At 38.0% G+C, this 23,741-nt stretch overlaps 1 protein-coding gene across 1 annotated transcript in view; it reads right to left on the reverse strand.

Moving 5' to 3' along the window:
* The window catches only part of DNAH12 (dynein axonemal heavy chain 12), a 248,469-nt gene that overhangs the window by 27,406 nt on the left and 197,322 nt on the right, over positions 1 to 23,741 (reverse strand). The window contains exons 60-64 of the mRNA XM_063113846.1: positions 17,307 to 17,465; positions 16,990 to 17,134; positions 5,674 to 5,824; positions 5,203 to 5,456; positions 4,692 to 4,832 (exon numbers count right to left, since the gene is read on the reverse strand). Coding sequence (XP_062969916.1) covers positions 4,692 to 4,832; positions 5,203 to 5,456; positions 5,674 to 5,824; positions 16,990 to 17,134; positions 17,307 to 17,465 — 850 coding nt within the window. The remainder of the gene's footprint in view (positions 1 to 4,691; positions 4,833 to 5,202; positions 5,457 to 5,673; positions 5,825 to 16,989; positions 17,135 to 17,306; positions 17,466 to 23,741) is intronic.

The following is a 23,741-nucleotide window of genomic DNA, read 5'->3' on the forward strand; positions in this document are numbered from 1 at the left end:
TTTGTTTTTGATTTTGATAATACTAGAAGGTGTGAGATGATATCTCATTGTGGTTTTGATTTGCATTTCTCTGCTGACTAGTGATGTTAAGCATCTTTTCATATACCTGTTGGGAATTTGTATGTCTTCTTTGAAGAAATGTCTATTCAAGTCTTTAGCCCATTTGTTAATTGGGTTATTAGTTATTTTGCTATTGAGCTGTAGGAGTTCTTATTTATTTTCAAAAGTAACCCCTTATCTGGCATGTAGTTTGCAAATAATTTTTTCCCATTCCATAGGTCACTTTTTCATTCAGTTGATTGTTTCCTTTGCTGTGCAGAGGCTTTTTAGTTTGGTTTAGTTTGGTTTATTTTTTCTTATCTTTGCTTTTGGCATCATATCCATGAAATTATTGTCAAGATCAATGTCATGAAGCTTTTCCCTTATGTTTTCTTCTAGAGTTTTAGTTTCAGGTCTTATATTTAAGTCTTTAATCCATTTTGAGTTGATTTTTGTGTATAGTATAAGAGTTTAATTTCATTCTTTTGCATGTGGATATCCAGTTTTCCCAACACGATTTGTTGAAGAGACTATTCTTTCCACATTGTGTATTCTTGGCACCCTTGTCAAATATCAGTTTACCTTATACGTGAGGGTTGATTTGGGGGCTCTCTATTATGTTCCATTGGTCTATATGTTTGTCTTTATGCCAGTACCATACTGTTTTAATTGTTGTAGCTTTGCAAGATATTTTGAAATCAGGAAGTATGATGATTCCAACTTTGTTCTTTCTCAACACATGTTTGTCTATTCAGGGTTCTTTGTGGTTCCATGAGAATTTTAGAATTGTTTTTTTTTTCTATTTCTGTGAAAAAATGTCATTTGGATTTTTTTTTTTTTTTTTTTTTTTTTGTCTTTTTCGTGACCGGCACTCAGCCAATGAGTGCACCGGCCATTCCTATATAGGATCCGAACCCGCGGCAGGAGCGTCGCCGCGCTCCCAGCGCCGCACTCTCCCGAGTGCGCCACGGGCTCAGCCCGGATTTTTTTTTTTATAAATATAAGACTGCTTTTTAATTTAATTCATAATTTTTCACTGTTGTTTTAGAAGTACATCTATGTTTGACTGCTTTTATAATGATAAAAAAAATTGTTATGCACTGCTATTTTACCAGTGTTTCCTTATGTACTAGGATCCAAACAGCCATTAATCTTACAGAGAGGAGAGTTCTGGAGTTTCAGGGATGGTGAACTTTGAAGGCACCTTGGAAAGTGCCTTGACAATTGCCCAGAAGGGTTGGAAGCTAACAACCATACCATGGAGTGTGTCGGTATCGGTGAGGAGGATGATTCTGGGACAGCTGCAGCTGGTATGGGCCTCAGACTACTTCTAATCATGGCAGAAAGCTGCAAGCAGCTGGAGGGTACAAGCAGATCACATGGTTAGAGGAAGCAAGAAAGGATCATTGGGATTTTGATAGGGATTGCATTGAATCTGTGGGCCACTTTGGGTAGTTTGGACATTTTAATAATATTAAGTCTTCCAATCCACAAACATGGGCTGTCTTTCCATGTTTATATCATCTTTAGTTTCTTTCATCAATGTTTTGTAATTTTCAGTGTACAAGTATTTACTTCCTTAGTTAAGTTTACTCATAAATATTTTATTCTTTTTGGTACTCCTGTTAATGGGATTATTTCCCTAATTTTCTTTTCAGGTAGTTCATTGTCAATGTACAGAATTGCAACTGATTTTTGTATACTGATTTTGTATCCTGTAACTTTACTGAATTTGTTGATTAGTTCTAACAGATTTTTTTGGTGGAGTTTTTAGGATTTTCCATGTATAAGATCATGTCATCTGCAAAAAGGGACAATTTTACTTCCATTCCAATTTGGATGCTTTTTGTTTCTTTTTCTTGCCTAATTGTTCTGGCTATGACTTCCAGTACTATTGAATGTAGGTGGCAGAAATGGGTATCCCTGCCTTGTCCCTGATCTTAGAGGAAAAGCTTTCGGCTTTTCATTGTTGAGTAGGACGTTAGCTGTGGGCTTTTCATATATGGTCTTTATTTTATTTTATTTTATTTATTTATTTATATTTTTTAAACAAACATTTATTTTATTTTTTTAGTCCTTTTTTGTGACCGCGCTCAGCCAGTGAGAGAACCGGCCATCCCTATATAGGATCCGAACCCGCAGCGGGAGTGCTGCTGTGCTCCCAGCGCCACACTCTCCCAAGTGAGCCACAGGGTCGGCCCCATATATGGTCTTTATTATGTTGAGGTACTTTTCTTCTATTCCTAGTTTGTTGACAGTTTTATCATGAATGAGTATTGAAGTTTGTCAAAGGCTTTTCTGCATCTATTGAGATGATCATGTGATTTTTATCCTTCATTCTGTTCATGTGTACACATTAATTGATCTTTGTAAGTCGAGCCATCTTTGCATCCCAAGGATAAATCCCACTTGGTCATGGTGTATGTTGTTCTGTATTTATACCAGTTCTTGAACCTCTACTTCAAATTTAGTGAATCAGAACCCCAGGGATGGAGGGCACTGACGTCTGTAGCTTTAGAAAGTCTGCCAGGTTTATGGGGATTAGGTTCAGCTTGTCTTTCATAGATTTCCCTCATCTAGAATGTAAGCTCCATGAAGACAGGGATTTTTATATGTTTTTATATGATTATATGTTCATTGCCATATTACCAGTCCCTAGAAGAGTGCCTTGTACTTGGTATGCATTCAATAAATATTTACTGAATAAATGAGTGAATAGAGATACAGAAATGTATCCCTGCCCTTAAGGAGAATACAACTAAGTATATAGCACGCAGATTATAAGCTGACAAATATCTTATCATTGCTAGATAATTCAAATGCCTAAGCTATTAACAACCTGTGACTTATAAACATCATATTTACTTTTAATGGCCAAATGATGATAGTTCAAGTTATTGCTAGACCAGTTGTCAGAAATTAGCTTTATCAAAAGGCATCCCAGTTATTTCTGGGAGCCTCCAAAGCAGTTTCATATGAATCTACAAACCAGTCACTTGCAGAACCCCTAAGGCAGTGGTTTTCAAAGTGTGATTCCAGGACCAGGAGGAACAGCATCACCTGGAAATTTGTTAGAACTGTAAATTCTTAAGCCCCACCCCAGAACTACTAAATTGGAAACTCTGGGGAGGCAGCCCAGCAAGATGTGTTTGAACAAGCCCACCAGGAGAATCTGATGCACATTGAGAACCAATGTCCTAGGACATTTACACTTTTTCTTCTCTTACCCTAGCTTCCATTTGTTTCTACTACCAAAGAAGTTGCTTCGTGAACCCATTACCACAGTTCTTCATAAAAATGATACATGGCAAGGGTGCTACCTTCAGCTATCCTACAGATTCCAGTACTTGGGGTGCCAAAGTTGTTTGCTCAATGTTATAATACAGGAGGAATGAGAGTGCTTCTTCAGTTCAGCACTATTTTTACTTCAGTTATTTGAGCCCCAAATTAGCTCTGCTTGTGCTTAGAATGTTTCAAAGTTTCTGGTCCTCTCTCCTCTAATTGCAGGAGCTCAAACTCTGGATGGGGATCAGACACCATACTACCTTCTCCATTCTACTAAGCTCTCTTTCTAACTGAAACCACAAAATATCCCCTCTTTCTCAAAGTTACAAACAAAATTATTGCGTAGAACTAGGAGCACACAGAAAGTGTCATTAAGCAGGGGGAAACTAGCTAACTTCCAAAGAATTCAGCTTTTTATTTTACCTTCAACATTATTCATTTTCTAGCCCAAATAGGCAAATATGATAAATAATATATGTTGATGTAAGGGCAGGGGGATGATTTTCCAGCTCTGTTTCCTTCCATGTGGGGAGGCCTCCTAACTTTTCTTCATTCTGTACTCATTAGATACAAGACAGGAGAGTGACCTACATGACTGGTAAATTTGGGAAAATTAACCAGATATGCTTGGCTCAGCTTCTCCCTTTTCTCTTTTAGAAGTGAGATTCCTACAGGGAACTGAATTTTCCTCTATTCCTCTGGGTAGATAAATCTGTTTACTTCCAGGGTTCACTAATATGAGACCCATTTGTTCAGAGATACATTATATCTTCCAACCTGCCCATATCAATAATTAAGGTTATAATATGGTTCCATATGTTTATACTTTTTTCTGTTTCTCAATAGGTAAGAATTCAGGCAGGGAAAATGAATGCCATATATTGAGACCCCTAAAGTCCCCAATACCATGTACAAAACTTTTAGATGGATACACTAAAACTTATTATTAATATGCTAAAACACTATTACTAGAATTTAAGTTCTATGAAAGCAGATTTCTTTGTGTGTTTATTTTGTTCTCATTGCTTTATGTCTAATACCTAAGAGAGTGCCTAAGATACATATTTGTTGAACGAATGAATAAATGATATAAAAATCTATTTCTACTCTTGGGTCTTAATCAAAAATACTGTTGGATTTTGGTTTACAAACTAAGACATTCATTCATGCAACAAATATTTATTTCAATGTCTACTATGTGGGAAGCAGAACATGAACTATTAAGAATAAAATGATAAACTAAATAGGTACAATTTCTGTCCCATTAGGAAATACCTAAAGTTTCAAAAAATTAAATGAAATTTTTATATTTCTATATTTTATCACTATAAAAACACATTTTTAAAGTTCCAGAAGCTGAATATTACCAGTTCCTTTCCTGGGCATCCTGTGAAAAACTCAAGATCAGAAACTGGATCAGTGAGATATGATTGAAGGAGATTTAGCCGAAGACCCGTGGGAGGTTCATTAGTCATTTTTACTCCATTCTGTAGAATTGTTACTGGGAACTAAGACAAAATAAGTGGAGAGCATTACACAAGATAGCACACTCAGGCCCTAAAAATACATACACTAGTGGATTAAAAAATACGTATAATGGAGGAATTATTTTTTAAAAACTTCAAGATTAGGCATCTAAAGCTCAATTAAGATATACAATGTGGGGCCCAGCCCGTGGCACACTCGGGAGAGTGTGGCGCTGAGAGCGCAGTGACGCTCCCGCCGTGGGTTTGGATCCTATATAGGACTGGCTGGTGCACTCACTGGCTGAGTGCCCGTCACGAAAAAGACAAAAAAAAAAAAAAAAAAAAAAAAAAAGATATACAATGTGACAGATAGCTAAATAAACGTATTGAAATCTACAGGAAATAAACATACTTTTGGAGATGGATAGCTTGTGAGCCAAAGCCTAAAGGATGAGTTACAAGTTTCAGAGGTAAAATCTTCACATATTTTTTCCAACATGGGCATCCAGGAGACAGCAAGGTGACAGTTCTGTAGGCAAACCCAAGTTCCTTCCTCTACTGCTGTTTTAATCATTTTTGTTGCAACTGGTCCTTGCCCCTGTCCCAGTGAAATAGCTTGAAACTTATTTCCAGACATAGATTTATCATTTGCAAATTTTAGCAGGCCTTTGAGGGGCACACAAAAAAAACAGTCACAATACTTATTTTAAAATTATAAAATATGCCTCATGATTTCTTTATATAGGTATTTTATCATGGAAAGTTCTAGTTACCTTTCCCTATAAATACCAGATTCACTAACTGATTTACAATAATAATAAACAGGCTTTAAGCAAGATATTTTATTTATAATTTCTTAAAAGTTTGTAGTGTAGGCACTTACTGGCCATAGGATCTGCTCCTGGAGACAGCACAAAAATCAAGGGAATGGTGCAATTTGAATCCAAGTAACTCTTTGTCAAATCAAATGGCGGAGGCTCTACAAACTTTTTCCCTAGTTTGTCAGTTACGTAATTTGTTATTGCTGGGGTTATCTGGCGAAGAGAGAACATATTATCTTTAGAGTAATGTTTTTTTTTTTTAATTTAACACAACAGTTTTGATTATTATTAAAAAACAACAAAGAATGACATTTGAGTCTAATGGCCAAGAAAAGCATACAGCATATCATAGCCAAAGCACTAATTTCCTAATATATAAAAACCCATAGAACAAGACTAATAATCCTAAACAAAAATAGGCAAAGGAGATGAATTGTTTACAGAAAATGAAGTACCTTAAACATATGACAAGATGCTCAGCCTCATTCTGTATAGCAAATACTGCAAACTGTCCTCCTTGTCTACTTTTGGTAATAGAACCCCAAGTTTTTTTTGTTTTTTTTTTTTTACCATTTTATTTTTTATTTATTTATTTATTTATTTTTTTAAATTTTATTTTGTCGATATACATTGTGGCTGATTATTGCTCCCCATCACCAAAACCTCCCTCCCTAGAACCCCAAGTTTTGACAACATTTCTTGCAGCTAATGTGGCCATGTGTCTAAGTTTTGGCCAGAGGGATACAAGTAGAAATTGTATATGGAACTTCCAGATCAGATTTTTATAAAAAAGGTGTTTGAGGGTTTCAAGATGGCGGCGGCTGCGGCGGCTGGCGCGGAGTAGCTGAGGTGGAAAAGGTGGCCACTGGGCCTCAGGCAGCCGGGAAACTTGTGGACCTTCCTCTGGCCATGTCTTAAGGGAGGACTGCTGCTGCTGGCCGGTCGTGGGGGCTCAACGCCACTTTGCCCCCGGCAGGAGAGGCTGCCTCATTTACAGGCAACAGCTTTGAAGTGTGGAGCAGGAAAAGAACTGATTCTTAGCTGCAAAAGTGAGTCTTGAAACAGGGAACACGGCGCTAGGGCTGCTGTGGATGCAGCCAGGATCCCGGAGACCGGGGCCGCGCTGAAGAAGGCGGCCAGCTGCCCTATTCAGGATTCGAGGTTTCAGGCCGGCATTAAAGAAGATTCCTGGGAGCGCCCGAGCGGCGCCGCGACTGAACAGCCCGAGGCGGCAGCGCCGAGAACACGGAAGGCAACAAACCAGAGACAGAGCGAGCGCCCGACCTGGCACAGCACTGTGAGTGATCCCTGGCACAGCTCTGTTCGGGGGGGTGGATGCCCACGCGGCTTCCGCCTGCACCACCAGGCCACTCATTGCCCCGGTGCTGCCTCCATTTTCCCAGGTGCGGGCAGCTCCGCCCTGCTCGGCCATCACTGAGCCCATTTGCTTGGCCTGGCGCGGGGCTTTCCGGGCCCTGCGGGCCGACCTCCTCTCCCACTCCCTCCGCGGTTCTCTGGCAGGGCTGTGGGTGTGGGGCGTCCCGACCAGTTTTGGGAGGGCTAGGAAGTACGGGCGGGCCGACTGTCACTCCACCACACCCTGTACTCCGCCCCGGTAAACTTCCTGTTACTGGGAGGCAGATACCATCTCTGCGACCACCAGTTTGGAAAAAAGCCTAACGAATTTCTGGTTGGGAATAGTGTGGTAGGAGAGTTCCCAGGTCCGCTTGAACCTGCCGGAGAGCAGGCTGCAGGCGGGCACTAGACTCGGTTTATACCGGGGGGATACAAAGGTGAACAAGACCCGAAAAAGATCTACACAGTGCTACAAAGGCACCCAGAGAGACCGGTCGTCTGTGCCTAGCAGAAACCTGGTGGACTTCCTGGGCGAGGCGGTGCTGAGCAGGGTCTTGAAGGCCCAGCTGATAGACGAGGGGTGCAGAACACACGCCCCAGCCCAGCACAGTGTGCACAGAGGGGGGAGACGTGCGGCCAGGGAGGCGGAGACTCGACAGGAACCACACACCCGGTGGGGTCGCCACTGCACGATCTAACAGCCTGGGCCAGAGCACACGGAACGGGGAGAAGTCCTGTACAGAAAGTGAAAGCTCAACAGAGATCACACACCCTGTGGTACGTGATCCACCAGCCCAGCAGAGTACAAGCTGACCAGAAAGGTGGCTCCCCGGAGAAGCCCAAGACCCGAGGCAACCACACACACAAGACACTAGAGGCCAACTGAGCAGTCACGGCGGGAGCCATACCAAATTGGCAACCACAGCAACATCCTAGTTAGTCATTAGTCTTAAACCGGTGGACTGTGAAACCCCCTGCCACAATGAATAAACACCAAAAAAAAGACACCAGAAATACAAAAAATCAAGAAAGTACACCACCAAAAGTTAATAAATCTCATACTCTAGATCCTATAGAACAAGAAGCCCTTGAAATAACTGACAAGGAATTTCGAGTGATAATTCTAAGGAAACTGAATGAGATACAAGAAAACTCAGCTAGACATCATGATGAAATGAGGAAAAGTATACAGGATCTGAAAGAGGAAATATACAAGGAAATCAATGTCCTGAAAAAAAATGTAGCAGAACTTGCTGAACTGAAGAAGTTATTCAGCGAAATAAAAAACACAACGGAGAGTTTAACCAGCAGGCTTGTCGAAGTTGAAGAGAGAACCTCTGAACTTGAAGATGGGCTGTTTGAAATAACACAAGCAGACAAAAAGAAAGAGAAAAGAATCAAGGACATGGAAGAAAATCTGAGAGAGATATCAGACAACCTCAAGCGCTCAAATATCCGAGTCATGGGTATTCCAGAAGGGGAGGAAAATGGAGATTCCATTGAAAACATATTCAACAAAATAGTGGCAGAAAACTTCCCAGGTATAGGAAAAATCACTGATCTTCAGATCCAGGAAGCTCAACGATCTCCAAACGTATTCAACCCAAAAAGGCCTTCTCCAAGACATGTCATAGTCAAATTGGCAAAACTCAGAGACAAAGAGAGAATCTTAAAAGCTGCAAGAGAGAAGCGTCAAATCACCTATAAGGGAGCCCCAATCAGGTTAACATCAGACTTTTCATCACAAACCCTAAAAGCTAGAAAGGAATGGGATGATATTTTCAAAATACTAAAAGACAAAGATTGCCAGCCAAGAATACTCTACCCTGCAAGGCTATCCTTCCGAAATGAGGGGCAAATAGTATATTTCTCAGACAAACAAAAACTGCGGGAGTTCACTACCACAAGACCACCCTTACAAGAAATCCTGAAGGGAGTACTGGGTTTGGTTCCTGAAAAATAACTACCACTGCCATAAAAACCCAAGAAAAATCAAAACCCGCTAGTACAATAAAAATGGCATTCATGAAGAGAAAACAAGCTAACAAAAACACTATCTACAACCTAAGGAACCAACAAACAAAGAAACCAAACAGTAAATCAGAAAGCAAGGAACAAAAGACACCTAAGACAACCAAACAACCAATAAAATGCTAGGAATAAATCAACACCTTTCAATAACAACTCTTAATGTTAAAGGCTTAAATTCCCCAATTAAAAGACACAGACTGGCTGACTGGATCAAAAAGCAGGACCCAACTATATGCTGCCTACAAGAGACCCACCTCACCCATAAAGATTCACACAGACTAAGAGTGAAAGGATGGAAAAAGATTTACCATGCAAACAGAAAAGAAAAACGAGCTGGAGTGGCTATTCTTATATCTGACAAAATAGACTTTAAACTAAAAACCATAAAAAGAGACAATGAGGGACACTACTTAATGATAAAAGGACTGATCCATCAAGAAGACATAACAATCATAAATATGTACGCACCCAATGTTGGAGCAGCCAGATTTATAAAACAAACTCTATTAGACCTAAAGAAGGAAATAGACACTAATACCATAATAGCAGGGGACCTGAACACTCCACTGTCAATATTAGACAGATCATCTAGGCAAAGAATCAGTAGAGAAACACAAGATCTAAACAAGACTCTAGACCAATTGGAATTGGCAGATATCTACAGAACATTCCACCCAACAACCTCAGAATATTCATTCTTCTCATCAGCACATGGATCATTCTCCAGGATAGATCACATATTAGGTCACAAATCAAGTCTCAATAAATTCAAAAAAATTGCAATTATCCCATGTATCTTCTCAGACCACAATGGATTAAAACTAGAAATTAATAACAAACAAAACTCTGGAAACTATACAAACACATGGAAATTAAACAGCATTCTACTTAATGACATATGGGTCCAAGAAGAAATCAAGCAGGAAATCAAAAAGTTTATTGAAACTAATGAAAACAATGATACATCATACCAAAACCTGTGGGATACTGCAAAAGCAGTATTGAGGGGAAAATTTATTGCATTAAATGCTCACTTCAGAAGAATGGAAAGATGGCAAGTGAACAACCTAACACTTCACCTTAAAGAACTAGAAAAACAAGAACAATCCAATCCTAAAGTTAGCAGACGGAAAGAAATCATTAAGATCAGAGCAGAACTGAATGAAATTGAAAACCAAAAAACAATTCAAAAGATCAACGAATCAAAAAGTTGGTTTTTTGAAAAGATAAATAAAATTGACAAACCATTAGCTTGGCTAACAAAAAAAAGAAGAGAGAAGACTCAAATAACAAAAATTAGAAATGAAAAAGGCGATATTACAACTGATTCATCTGAAATACAAGGAATCATTCGAGACTACTATAAACAACTATACGCCAACAAATTTGAAAATCTGGAGGAAATGGATAAATTTCTGGACACACACAAGCTCCCAAAACTGAACCGTGAAGACGTAGAAAATTTGAACAGACCAATAACAATAAAGGAGATTGAAGCTGTTATCAGAAGGCTCCCAACAAAGAAAAGCCCAGGACCAGATGGATTCACAGCAGAATTTTACCAAACATTCAAAGAGGAATTGACACCGATTCTTTACAAACTATTCCAAAAGATTGAAACGGACGCAAATCTCCCAAACTCATTCTATGAAGCAAACATCATCCTGATACCAAAACCAGGTAAAGATATAACCAAAAAAGAAAACTACAGGCCGATATCCTTGATGAATATAGATGCAAAAATCCTCACTAAAATACTAGCAAACAGAATACAGCAACACATACGAAAAATTATTCATCACGATCAAGTGGGATTCATCCCAGGGATGCAAGGTTGGTTCAACATACGCAAATCAATAAATGTGATACACCATATTAATAAACTCAAACACAAGGACCATATGATCATCTCTATAGACGCTGAAAAAGCATTTGATAAAGTTCAGCACTCATTCATGACAAAGACCCTCTATAAGTTAGGTATAGAGGGAAAGTATCTCAACATAATTAAAGCCATATATGCCAAACCCACTGCCAATATCATCCTGAATGGGGAAAAGCTGAAAGCTTTTCCTTTAAGAACAGGCACTAGACAAGGATGCCCACTCTCACCACTCCTATTCAACATAGTGTTGGAAGTACTAGCCAGAGCAATCAGAGAAGAGAAGGAAATAAAGGGCATCCAGATTGGAAAAGATGAAGTCAAACTGTCCCTGTTTGCAGATGACATGATCCTATATATCGAACAGCCTAAAACCTCTACAAAAAAACTGTTGGAATTGATAAATGATTTCAGCACAGTAGCAGGATACAAAATCAACACACAAAAATCAGTAGCATTTCTTTTCTCCAATAGTGAACATGCAGAAGGAGAAATCAAGAAAGCCTGCCCATTTACAATAGCCACCAAAAAAATAAAATACTTAGGAATTGAGTTAACCAAGGAGGTGAAAAATCTCTATAATGAGAACTACAAACCACTGCTGAGAGAAATTAGAGAGGATACAAGAAGATGGAAAGATATTCCATGCTCTTGGATTGGAAGAATCAACATAGTGAAAATGTCCATACTACCCAAAGTGATATACAAATTCAATGCAATCCCCATCAAAATTCCAAAGACATTTTTCTCAGAAATGGAAAAAACTATTCAGACATTTATATGGAACAATAAAAGACCACGAATAGCCAAAGCAATGCTCAGCAAAAAAAATAAAGCTGGAGGCATAACACTACCTGACTTTAAGCTATACTACAAAGCTATAATAACCAAAACAGTATGGTACTGGCATAAAAACAGACACACTGACCAATGGAATAGAATAGAGAATCCAGAAATCAACCCACACACTTACTGCCATCTGATCTTTGACAAAGGCACCAAGCCTATTCACTGGGGAAGGGACTGCCTCTTCAGCAAGTGGTGCTGGGAAAACTGGATATCGATATGCAGGAGAATGAAACTAGATCCATACCTCTCACCGTATACTAAAATCAACTCAAAATGGATTAAGGATTTAAATATACACCCTGAGACAATAAAACTTCTTAAAGAAAACATAGGGGAAACACTTCAGGAAATAGGACTGGGCACAGACTTCATGAATACGACCCCAAAAGCACGGGCAACCAAAGGAAAAATAAACAAATGGGATTATATCAAACTAAAAAGCTTCTGCACAGCAAAAGAAACAATTAAAAGAGTTAAAAGACAACCAACAGAGTGGGAGAAAATATTTGCAAAATATACATCTGACAAAGGATTAATATCCAGAATATATAAGGAACTCAAACAACTTTACAAGAAGAAAACAAGCAACCCAATTAAAAAATGGGCAAAAGAGCTAAGTAGGCATTTCTCTAAGGAAGATATCCAAATGGCCAACAGACATATGAAAAGATGCTCAACATCACTCAGCATCCGGGAAATGCAAATAAAAACCACATTGAGATACCATCTAACCCCAGTTAGGATGGCTAAAATCCAAAAGACTATGAACGATAAATGCTGGCGAGGCTGCAGAGAAAAAGGAACTCTCATACATTGTTGGTGGGACTGCAAAATGGTGCAGCCTCTATGGAAAATGGTATGGAGGTTCCTTAAACAATTGCAAATAGATCTACCATACGACCCAGCCATCCCACTGCTGGGAATATACCCAGAGGAATGGAAATCATCAAGTCGAAGGTATACCTGTTCCCCAATGTTCATCGCAGCACTCTTTACAATAGCCAAGAGTTGGAACCAGCCCAAATGCCCATCATCAGATGAGTGGATACGGAAAATGTGGTACATCTACACAATGGAATACTACTCAGCTATAAAAACGAATGAAATACTGCCATTTGCAACAACATGGATGGACCTTGAGAGAATTATATTAAGTGAAACAAGTCAGGCACAGAAAGAGAAATACCACATGTTCTCACTTATTGGAGGGAGCTAAAAATTAATATATAAATTCACACACACACACATACACACACACACACACAAACCGGGGGGGGGGGGGAAGAAGATATAACAACAACAATTATTTGAAGTTGATACAACAAGCAAACAGAAAGGACATTGTTGGGGGGGAGGGGGGAGGGAGAAGGGAGGGAGGTTTTGGTGATGGGGAGCATTAATCAGCTACAATGTATATCGACAAAATAAAATTTAAAAAAAAAAAAAAAAAAAAAAAAGGTGTTTGCCTTCAACCCTTTCTTTCCCTCTTCAACAGGTATAGTGTTCACCAGCCTGCTTCAATCTTGCTGATGAGGACCATACTATAAGGGATTCTCTTAGCATGAGAGGAAAAAATCTGAATTTCTGGATGATCTCTCAAGAACTAAGCTGCCCTGCCAGACCTTAATCATTTGCCTCTGGGCTGTTAGGAGAGAAATAAATTAACTTCTATTTTATTTAAGACACTGTATTTTAGGTCTCTTTGTTACAGCAGCTAAGTCTTTACGCTAATATTCATAATAAGAAAAAATACAAATTATAACTATACTTACATATCATTTTTCACCTATTACATTGTTATATAAATGAGCCAAAGATGGTCTGTTAGACCATGATGCCCAGATATTTGGTCAAATAGCAGTCTACATGTTGCTGTGAAGGTATTTTTTAGATGAGATTAGTATCTAAATCAGTAGACTTTGAGTTAAGCAGACTACCCTCCATACTGTGAGTGGGCCTCATCCAATTAGTTGAAGGCCTTAAGAGAAAAAAAAGACTGATTTCTCTTGAGAAAGAGGGACTTCTGCCAGCAGACTGTCTTTGGATTTGAGCTGCAACATCAACTCTTCTGGGGTCCCCAGCTTGCCAGCCTACCTTGCAGATTAGCCAGCCTCCACAATCACATGAGCCAATTCTTTAAAATCAATTAACCCAATTTCTTCTCACACTGCTTTTTGTTCTATTTCTCTGGAGAACCCTGAATACAGGTTTTAATGCAATTTAGTTTAATTCAATTCAATCTAACTCAATTCATAGATATTTACTGAGATTCTCCATCTGCCAGACATTGGCTCTAAGTCCTAGAGCAAAATAAAACAGAGATCCTACCCTAGAGAAGCTCACAGTCTACTGGGAGACCCTAATAAATAAGCAGATAATCATTGTGTATTCTACTGGGTAAGTGCTATGTTGTATAAGCATGGCAGACAAAGCAGTAACCCCTTACTTGGTAATGAAACAACATCTCCATGGCCCATCAGGGAGCCATTCTATGGAGTGCAAATAGGCAGATTCGAAGCCATTCATTCCTCAGTTTACCATGAAGAGGGGAGGCTATTGGTGATAAAAGAATGAATAAAGCATTGTTTTGGACTTCAAGGGACTTATGTCTAGTGAGAAGGGAACACACACACACACATACACACACATATACATACACACACAACTATCAGGTAGGGAAGAATGAGGTAAGTTTTGGCAATGTACAAAGGTCTTTGGGATCTGGAGTAAGGAATCAAATAGTTATGTAGACCTCTGAATCTACCCAGAGATAGAATGAAGCATTAGATAAAGCTCCTTGTGAGACTATTAAAAACATAAAAGGGGGAGGAAGGAAGGATGGAATGAAGGGAGGAAAGGACTACTGCAATCACTTTCAACAAATATATGTGGTGTAACTGGAGCTCAGAAAGGTGAAGTAACTTACTTATAAAGATTCTCTCCTCTACCGAACCTTATATAGGCTCCTCTGAGCCCTTTTTTCTACTAAACCTGTCCTCAAGAGCCCAGTTGTAGCAAGAATCTTGCTAAGTCATTTTAGTGAGAATCCTCCACATTCAATATCTGATCACCCTCCATATCTGATCAAATTCATCATCACCCACAGTCCCCCAGGTGCTATCTGATTACCCAGGCCTAGAATCCTGTTAGATCAGTTTAGCAAGAATTCCCATTATCCTTGATGTCTCTTCTCAGTAATTTTCTCCCACCGTGCTCCTTGGTTATAAATCCCCAGCTGTCTCTACTGTATTCAGAGCTGAGCCCTATCTCACTCTTTATTGTGACATCTTGACACCTACCTATTGTAATAGTCTTGAACAAAGTCTTCCTTACTATTTTAATATTTGTCATAAATAGTTTTTCTTTAACACTATTTAAAATTTAAATTACATGTATGAACTCAGTTTTTTTTCTTTTTAATAAAAAATTTCAGGCTGGCTGGTTAGCTCAGTTGGTTAGAGTGCTGCCTTATAACACTAAGGTCAAGGGTTTGGATCCCAGTACTAGCCAGCCACCAGGAAAAAAAAAAAAAAAGGCCGACTCTATTAAAATATATTTTAATATTTTAAAATATATAATTTTGTAATATATAATCACCTGTCCTGAATGTGTGAAAATTGGTATCAGCCTATTTATCTCACCTGTAGAAAGACTTCTGTGCATGTTTAAACTGATAATGTGACATGTACAAGATTTTTCATCACCTTCTGCTTCTAGCCATGAGAGAGTTATAGGAACCAGATTTACTCTCTCACCATAAATAACTAAAAAACGGACAAAATTAATGAAACCATCATTTTCAGACATTGGGTCATAGGTGGTAGAGGACTGTGATCCCTGAGAAAGGAAACAAAGTGAGCCTTATTATTCCTTCAGCTTTCTTTTTAGAGGTATGTTCCAGCTCCAGAACACGGAGAGTGATTGAAAGCAGAACAATACAATGATGCTGAGTTGGGAAGACAGGAAAAAAAGTTCAAGTAGGCCAAAGCTACTGGAATTTGCAGAGTTCCAATTAGGAGACAACAATCTAGGAAGAGCCTGGAAAACTGTATAACAGTACCTTTGTACCTTTGCTGAATACCATGGTGTGCATGCCAAGCAAAGTGCAAATGCGGAGTTAGGAGCTAAGGATCTGGGGAGCTACCAGAATTCATGCAAGGCTGGGACTCATTCAAGTCCCCAAGAGCCACATTGGAGAGTCCTTGGTGATCACTTGGGGCATTCAGTAAAGGTCCCAGAGGGTAACCCTTTAGTAGTAGGGCTAAACTATCCAATGAATAAAGGCTATTCTATACCACCCATAAAAAATCTTAAAAACAGTCTTCAAAGGGGGCAATTCAAACTTAAGTATTTAACTCACAGCCACAGGGGTTGGCAAACTTTTTCTATAGAGGGCAAAATAGTAAATATTTTAGGCTTTCAGAGACATATACAGTTACTGCTTCATATTTTTATTCTTCTTTTTGAAACACCCTTTAAAAATGCAAAAAAAATTCTTAGTCCATGGGTTGGACAAAAGAGGTCATGTGCTAAATTCAGCCCATATGTGTTGTTTGCTGACCCCTGAACTAGCAGAACAAAACTCAACCATCTTTATAGGAAGATAACAAAATCCAAACCATCAACAATGTACCATTCACAATGTCCAACATCCAACTAAACATTACTGTCCATGCCAAGAAACAGGAAAACATAATCTATAACCATGAGTAAAATCAGTCAATAGAAACACATCCAGAAATTACAGAATTAGCAATCGAGGATTTAAAAAGTTATAACTGTGTTCAAGTATTTGAAGGAAAATATGAGCAGAGTGAAAAGAGAAATAAAACATATTTTTTAAAAACCAGCCAATATTTCTACAACTGAAATATTTAATTACCGAAGTAAAAATTAATTTGATGGGATTAATAGCAGAATAGATACTACAAAAGAAGAAATCAACAGATGTTAAGACAATAACAGAAACTATCCAAACTGATGCACAGAGATACAAAAGACTAAAAAATAATTAACAGAGTAACAAACACATATAGCATAATATTAAGCAGTCAAATGTAATTGGAATCCTGGATGGGGGCAAAACTGTTGGAAGAAATAATGGCCAAAAATATTGCCAAATTGAGGAAAACAATAAATCCACAGATTCTAGGAGCTCAATGAACCCTAGGAGTTAAAGAACCAAATAACAATAACTTTAAATGATACTTCATAAATGCCAAATTATCTGGGTTCCAAATACAGTACATTTCTCTTTTACCTTATCAGGTCTTAAGCACCGAAGAATTATTATTTTCTGTAGTTCATTTAGCTTCTTATCCAGTGGTGCTGGAAATTTAGCATTTTGTGGCTCTTTACTGTCATAGATTTCCCGCCATTCTAATATATTGTCACAAAAATGCTTCCTAATGGGAAAAAAGTTTAATAATTAATCTTTTTGTTGGGAAAAATTTAAAAAGAGATTGCTGAGCAAGGGGAAGAAACAAGACAGCAATAGGACCCCTTAAAAATCACTAGATTACAGTACAAATTTACCCATCACTATTCAATACTAAGTCATCAAATTTAAACATCTACCTGATTCCTCTGAAGGCAGGAAATTCACTTGCACGACAAATTTCCTCCCAGCTTTTATCCTGTAGCCAAGTTGGGTCAGGATTTTTCTCAGCACTCTTAAGACTTACTCCTCCAGTTAAAAGAAACATCAGTTCCTGGTATTCAATCTCTTTCCTTGCCCTGCATTCCCAAAATAAAAACTGCTGTAAAAATGTTTTTAACGTTGAATGATGTCAACTTCCACTTTTATGGCCTGGATGGAATAACCAGGACTGTACTTATTCTCCTGCTGTAAACAATAGAACACTGGACAAAATTAATGAAACAACTGTTTTTGAAATTGTACAATAGCCAGTGTAGGACTATGGCCCCTGAGAGAAGAGAGATGAATAAGGTGATTCCTATGATTGCCACAGCTGTCTGCCTGGAAGCCCTTTATAGACTACACAGCAGGGAGGTGATCAAAATCAGAGGTTGGCAGTATTGCCAAGTTGAGGAAAGAAAGACCGAAGTGGCTAGAATTTGTGGGCAGACTACCAGAGAGGAGGAAGATGAACGGAAAAGGTGTTCCAGGAATCTACATAGGTCTTCTCCTGATTCTACTGATAAATTCTAAGGCATGCATGAGCAGAGTAAAACTCCAAGAGGCCAGGCAAAGAATGTCTGGGGACCTGTAAACTGAATAGCTTCCAGAGATCACACAGGACTGGGAGATGAGTTCTTGCTAACCAGAGTTGAGTCTTTGTTGAACACCAGAGAAATTCAGAGGTGACATGAGAGGGATCACCTTAACAGTGAAGCTAACCTAGCCTTAGAGTAAAGGCTACTCTAAAACTGCCATAAGAAAGCTTAAAAACAATTATTATTGAAAAGATCAAACTAATCCCATAGTAATTTAACTACCTAAAAAAGTAAAGTCTAAAGCTCTTTAAAGGAATACAAAATTTACAGCATTTATCAATATAAAATTCACAATATCCATAAGAAGAAAAATCAGTCAATAGATACAGACGTAGAAGTGGTTAATACAATTAGCAGACATGAATGTTAGAAGAGTTATTATAAACATGCTGAAGGAGTTAAAGCAAAACATGAATAAAACGGAAAGAAAAATAGGAGATATTAAAAAGAACTAAATGCAACTTCTAAAGAAAAATACAAAAACTGAAATAAAAATTCACTGTTTTTTCCCCAAATGTATAGAAATTAAAAAGATTCATTACCAGTACACATATGTGATAATAAATGTTAATGGGGGTTTCAGGTAGATGGACACCTGGATCTACACAGAAGAATAAAGGGACTATTTAGAGCAAAATAACAATAATGTGCTATGGAGTTTACAACACCTGCAACAAGTAACATGTATGAAAAAAATATAACTAGGCCAGGAGGAGGGAAATGGAAGTATACTGCTGCAACTTGTAATGCTTCATATATATGAACTAGTATAATTTTACTATACTTTTTATCCTTGACATATGTTCTTATATTTTTTAATCTTCACATATATATGAAGTACAAGTATATATAGTCTTCTACATATATTGCATGTTTATACATATATCACACATATATATATATATATATATATATATATCTCACAGGTTGAAATGCTTGGGATAACAAGTGTTTTGGATTTTGGATTTCTTCAGATTTTGGAATATTTGCATTATACTTAATGGTGGAGCATTCCAAATCCAAAAATCTGAAATCCAAAATGCTCCAACAAATACTTCCTTTAAGCATCATGTAGGAGCTCAAAAAGTTTTGGATTTTGAAGCATTTCAGATTTCAAATTTTTGGATTTGGGATGATCAACCTGTAGTATAATTATAACTGAAGATATACTGTGTTGAGTTAAAAAGGTATACTATAACCCTAAAGAAATCACTAATAGAATAAAAACTGGTAGCTACTAAATCAACAAAGGAGAAAAAAGTGGAATAACATAAAATAGCCAATCCAAAGAAAAGCAGAAAATGGGAAATCTTGGAACAAAAAGCAGATAGGCAAAACAGAAAACAAAGTGTAAGATGGTAGATTCAAACATAACAGTATCTATTATCACATTACATGTAAATGGTCTAAACAATCTCATTAAAAGGTCATGATTATAAGATTGGTTAAAATAAGCAAGACTTAACTACATGCTGAGTAGAGAAACATAATTTAAAGATACAAATAAATTAAGAGTAATGGGTGGAAAACTATACACAATACTAACATGAATCAAGTGACAGCTGGAGGGGCTCTAACAATATTAGACAAAGGAGATTTCAGAGTGGGGTGGGCAAGGGCCTCAGGAATGCCCCCTGACCCCATGTATGCATCCAGCCCAGAAATGACTGAGCCACAGCCAGAAGTCCCCTGGGCTCCCAAACCAGAATTGGGGGGAGCAGGCAGGCCTTGGCCAAGCCCCCTCTGCCTTCTGCAACCAGGCCAGTGAAGGAGCCATCTGTGGGTCAGCCCCTTCCCCCTCCTCCTCTCTCCCCTCCCCACAAATGTTCTAAAACAACATCTTAGAATGTAAAAAAAAAAAATAATAATAATAGTAAATAGGGCCAACCCCGTGGCTCACTCGGGAGAGTGCGACGCTGGGAGCACAGTGGTACTCCTGCCGTGGGTTTGGATCCTATATAGGGATGGCCGGTGCGCTCACTGGCTGGGTGCGGTGTGGGCAACACCAAGCCAAGGGTTACGATCTCCTTACCGGTCACAAAAAAAAAAAAAAAAAGTAAATAAATAAATTTTGAAAAAAAGAATTTTAAAAAATGAAGAAAATCTAAGAGAGCTAGCAGACAACCTGAAGCACACAAACATTAGAATCATGGATGTTCTGGAAGGGGAGGAGAAAGGAAAAGTATGGAAAACCTGTTCAATGAAATAAAAATGGAAAACTTCCCTTCCCAGGTATGGGGAGAGATATGGACATTCAGATCCAGGAGGGTCGAAGATCCCCAAACAGATTCAATCCAAAAAGATCCTCTCTGAGACACATCATACTAGAACTGGGAAAACTCAAAGACAAAGAGAAAATCTTAAAAGCAGCAAGAGAAAAGTGTCAAGTCATGTATAAGGGAGCCCCTATCAGACTAACAGCAAACTTCTCAACAGAAACTCTACATACCAAAAGAAAATGGGATGATATATTCAAGATACTAAAAGAAAAATCTGCTACCCAAGAATACTATACCAGGCAAGACTATCCTTCAGAAATGAGGGGAAAATAGTGTATTTTCCAGATAAACAAAAACTGCAGGAGTTCATCATCACATGACTAGCCCTACAAGAAATCCTCAAGGGAGTCCTGCATCTGGAATCCAAAAAATGACAATCACTACCAGAAGTACACAGAAAGAAGAAAACCTACTGGTAGAACAAAAATATAAATGAGTAAGAGAAAGAAACTAAATCTTGTCACCACAAAAAACCAACAAACATCAAAGACTAACAGGAAAAAAGGAACAAAAGATATTTAAAACATCCAAACAAAAATCAATAAAATGCCAGGAATAAGACAATACCTCTCAATAACAACCCTAAATGTAAACGAATTAAACTCCTCAGTCAAAAGACATAGGCAGACTGATTGGATTAAAAAGCTTGACCCATCTGTGTACTGTTTTCAAGAGACTCTTCCTCACCTGTGAAGACACACAGACTAATAGTGAAGGGATGTACAAAGATATACCACACAAATGGAAACCAAAAATGAGCAGGAGTGGCTATTCTTTGATAAAATAGATGTTAAACCAATAACCATAAAAAGAGAAAAAGAAGGCCACTATATAATTATGAAGGGATCTACACAATAAGAAGACATAATAATTATAAAATATATATGCTCCCAACATTGGTGCTCCAATATATATATAAAGGAAACATTATCACACTTAAGGAGAGAGACAGACCTCAATACAATAATAGCTGGGGACATGAACACCCTTCTGTCGGCACTGGATAAATCATCGAGGCAACAAATCAACAAAGAAACACAGGACCTAAACTACACTTTAGACCAACTGGACCTGGCAGATATCTACAGAACATTTCATCTACAACTACAAAATATACATTCTTCTCATCAGCACATGGAACATTCTCCAGGATAGACCATATGTTAGGCCACAAATCAAATCTCAACAATTTTTTTTTAAATTTTAACTTCTCAATATACATTATAGCTTATTTTCATGACCCTTTACACATTTCTCTTCCCCCCTCACTCTCCCCTGCCCTCCCCACATCATATCTCTTCACTTGTCTTAAAAAATTCAATGAATTGCTGTGATTGTTGTATCTTCTCCCCGCCTTTATTTGTGTGTTTATTTGTTTATTTTTAGCTCCCACAGATAAGTGAGAACATGTGATATTTCTTTCTGTGCCTGACTTGCTTCACTTAATATAATTTTCTCTAAGTCCATCCATGTTGTTGCAAATGGTAGTATTTCATTCTTTTTTTATAGCATAGTAGAATTCCATTGTGTAGATATACCACAGTTTCCTTATCCATTCATCTGCGATGGACATTTGGGCTGGTTACAACTCTTGGCTATTACAAACAGTGCTGCAGTAAACATTGGAGTGCAGGTATCCCTTCAGCATGATGATTTCCATTCATCTGGGTATATTCCCAGCAGTGGAATAGCTGGGTCATATGGTAGACCTCTGTAATTGTTTAAGGAACCGCCATACCATTTTCCATAAAGGCTGAACCATTTTGCAGTCCCACCAACCATGTATGAGAGTTCCTTTTTCTCCACAACCTCTCCAGCACTTATCATTCTCAGTCTTTTGGATATTAGCCATCCTGACTGGAGTGAGATGGTATCTCAAAGTAGTCTTGATTTGCATTCCCGATATGCTAAGTGATGTTGAGCATTTTTTCATGTGTCTGTTGGCCATTCCTATATCTTCCTTTGAGAAATGCCTATTCAGCTCTTTTGCTCATTTTAAAATTGGGTTATTTGGTTTTTTGCTGTAAAGCTGTTTGAGTTCCTTGAATATTCTGGGTATAATACTTTGTCGGATGTATATTTTGCAAATATTTTGTCCCACTCTGTTGGTTGTCTTTTCACTCTGTTGATTGTTTCTTTGGCTGTACAGAAGCTTTTTAGTTTGATATAATTCCATTTGTTTATTTTTCCTTTAGTTGCCTGTGCTTTTGGTGTCATATTCATGAAGTCTGTACCCACTCCTATTTCCTGGAGTGTTTCCCCTATGTTTTCTTTAAGGAGTTTTATTGTTTCAGGATGTATATTTAATTCTTTAAACCACTTTGAGTTGATTTTGGTATATGGTGAGAGGTACGGTTCTAGTTTCATTCTCCTACATATGAATATCTAGTTTTCCCAGCACCATTTGTTGAAGAGGCAGTCTCTTCCCCAATGTGTGGACTTGCTGCCTTTGTCAAAGGTCAGATGGCTGCAGGTGTATGGGTTGATTTCTGGGTTCTCTATTCTATTCCATTGAATCGTGTGTATGTTTTTATGCCAGTACCATACTGTTGTTTATTATAGCTTTGTAATATAGTTTAAAGCAGGTAGTGTTATGCCTCCAGCTTTATTTTTTTTGCTCAGGATTGCTTTGGCTATGCTTGGTCTTTCCTTATTTCATATAAATGTCTGGATTGTTTTTTCCACTTCTGAGTAAAATGTCATTGGAATTTTGATGGGGATTGCCTTGAATCTGTACATCACTTTGGGTAATATGGACATTTTGACAATGTTAATTCTTCTAATCCAAGAGCGTGGGATATCTTGACATCTTCTTGTGTCCTCTTTAATTTCTTTCAATATTGGTTTGTAGTTCTCTTCATAGAGATTTTTCATATCCATGGTTAACTTTATTCCTAAGTATTTTATTTTTTTGGTGGCTATTGTAAATGGGCTAGCTTTCTTGATTTATTTTTCTGCATGTTCACTGATGGAGTATAGAAATGCTACTGATTTTTGTGTGTTGATTTTGTATCCTGCAAATTTGCTGAAAACATTTATCAACTCTAAGAGTTTTTTTGTAGAGGCTTTAGGCTGTTCAATATATAGGATCATAGCATCCACAAACAGGGACAGTTTGACTTCATCTTTTCCAATCTGGATGCCCTTTATTTCCTTCTCTTCTCTGATTGCTCTGGCTAGTACTTCCAACACTATGTTGAATAGGAGTGGTGATTGTGAGCATCCTTTCAGCTTTTCCCCATTAAGAATGATACTGGCAGTGGGCTTATCATATATGGCTTTAATCATGTTGAGATACTTTCCATCTATACCTGACTTGTAGAATGTCTTTATCATGAAAGAATGTTGAATTTTGTCAAATGCTTTTTCAGCATCTATAGAGACGATCATATGTTTTTTGTCTTTGCTTTTATCGATGTAGGGTATCACATTTATTGATTTGTGTATGTTGAAACAACCTTGCATCCCTGGGGTGAATCCCACTTGATCGTGGTGT

This window comes from Cynocephalus volans, chromosome 11 (assembly GCF_027409185.1).
Source record: "Cynocephalus volans isolate mCynVol1 chromosome 11, mCynVol1.pri, whole genome shotgun sequence".
NCBI classification, from domain to species: Eukaryota; Metazoa; Chordata; class Mammalia; order Dermoptera; family Cynocephalidae; genus Cynocephalus; species Cynocephalus volans.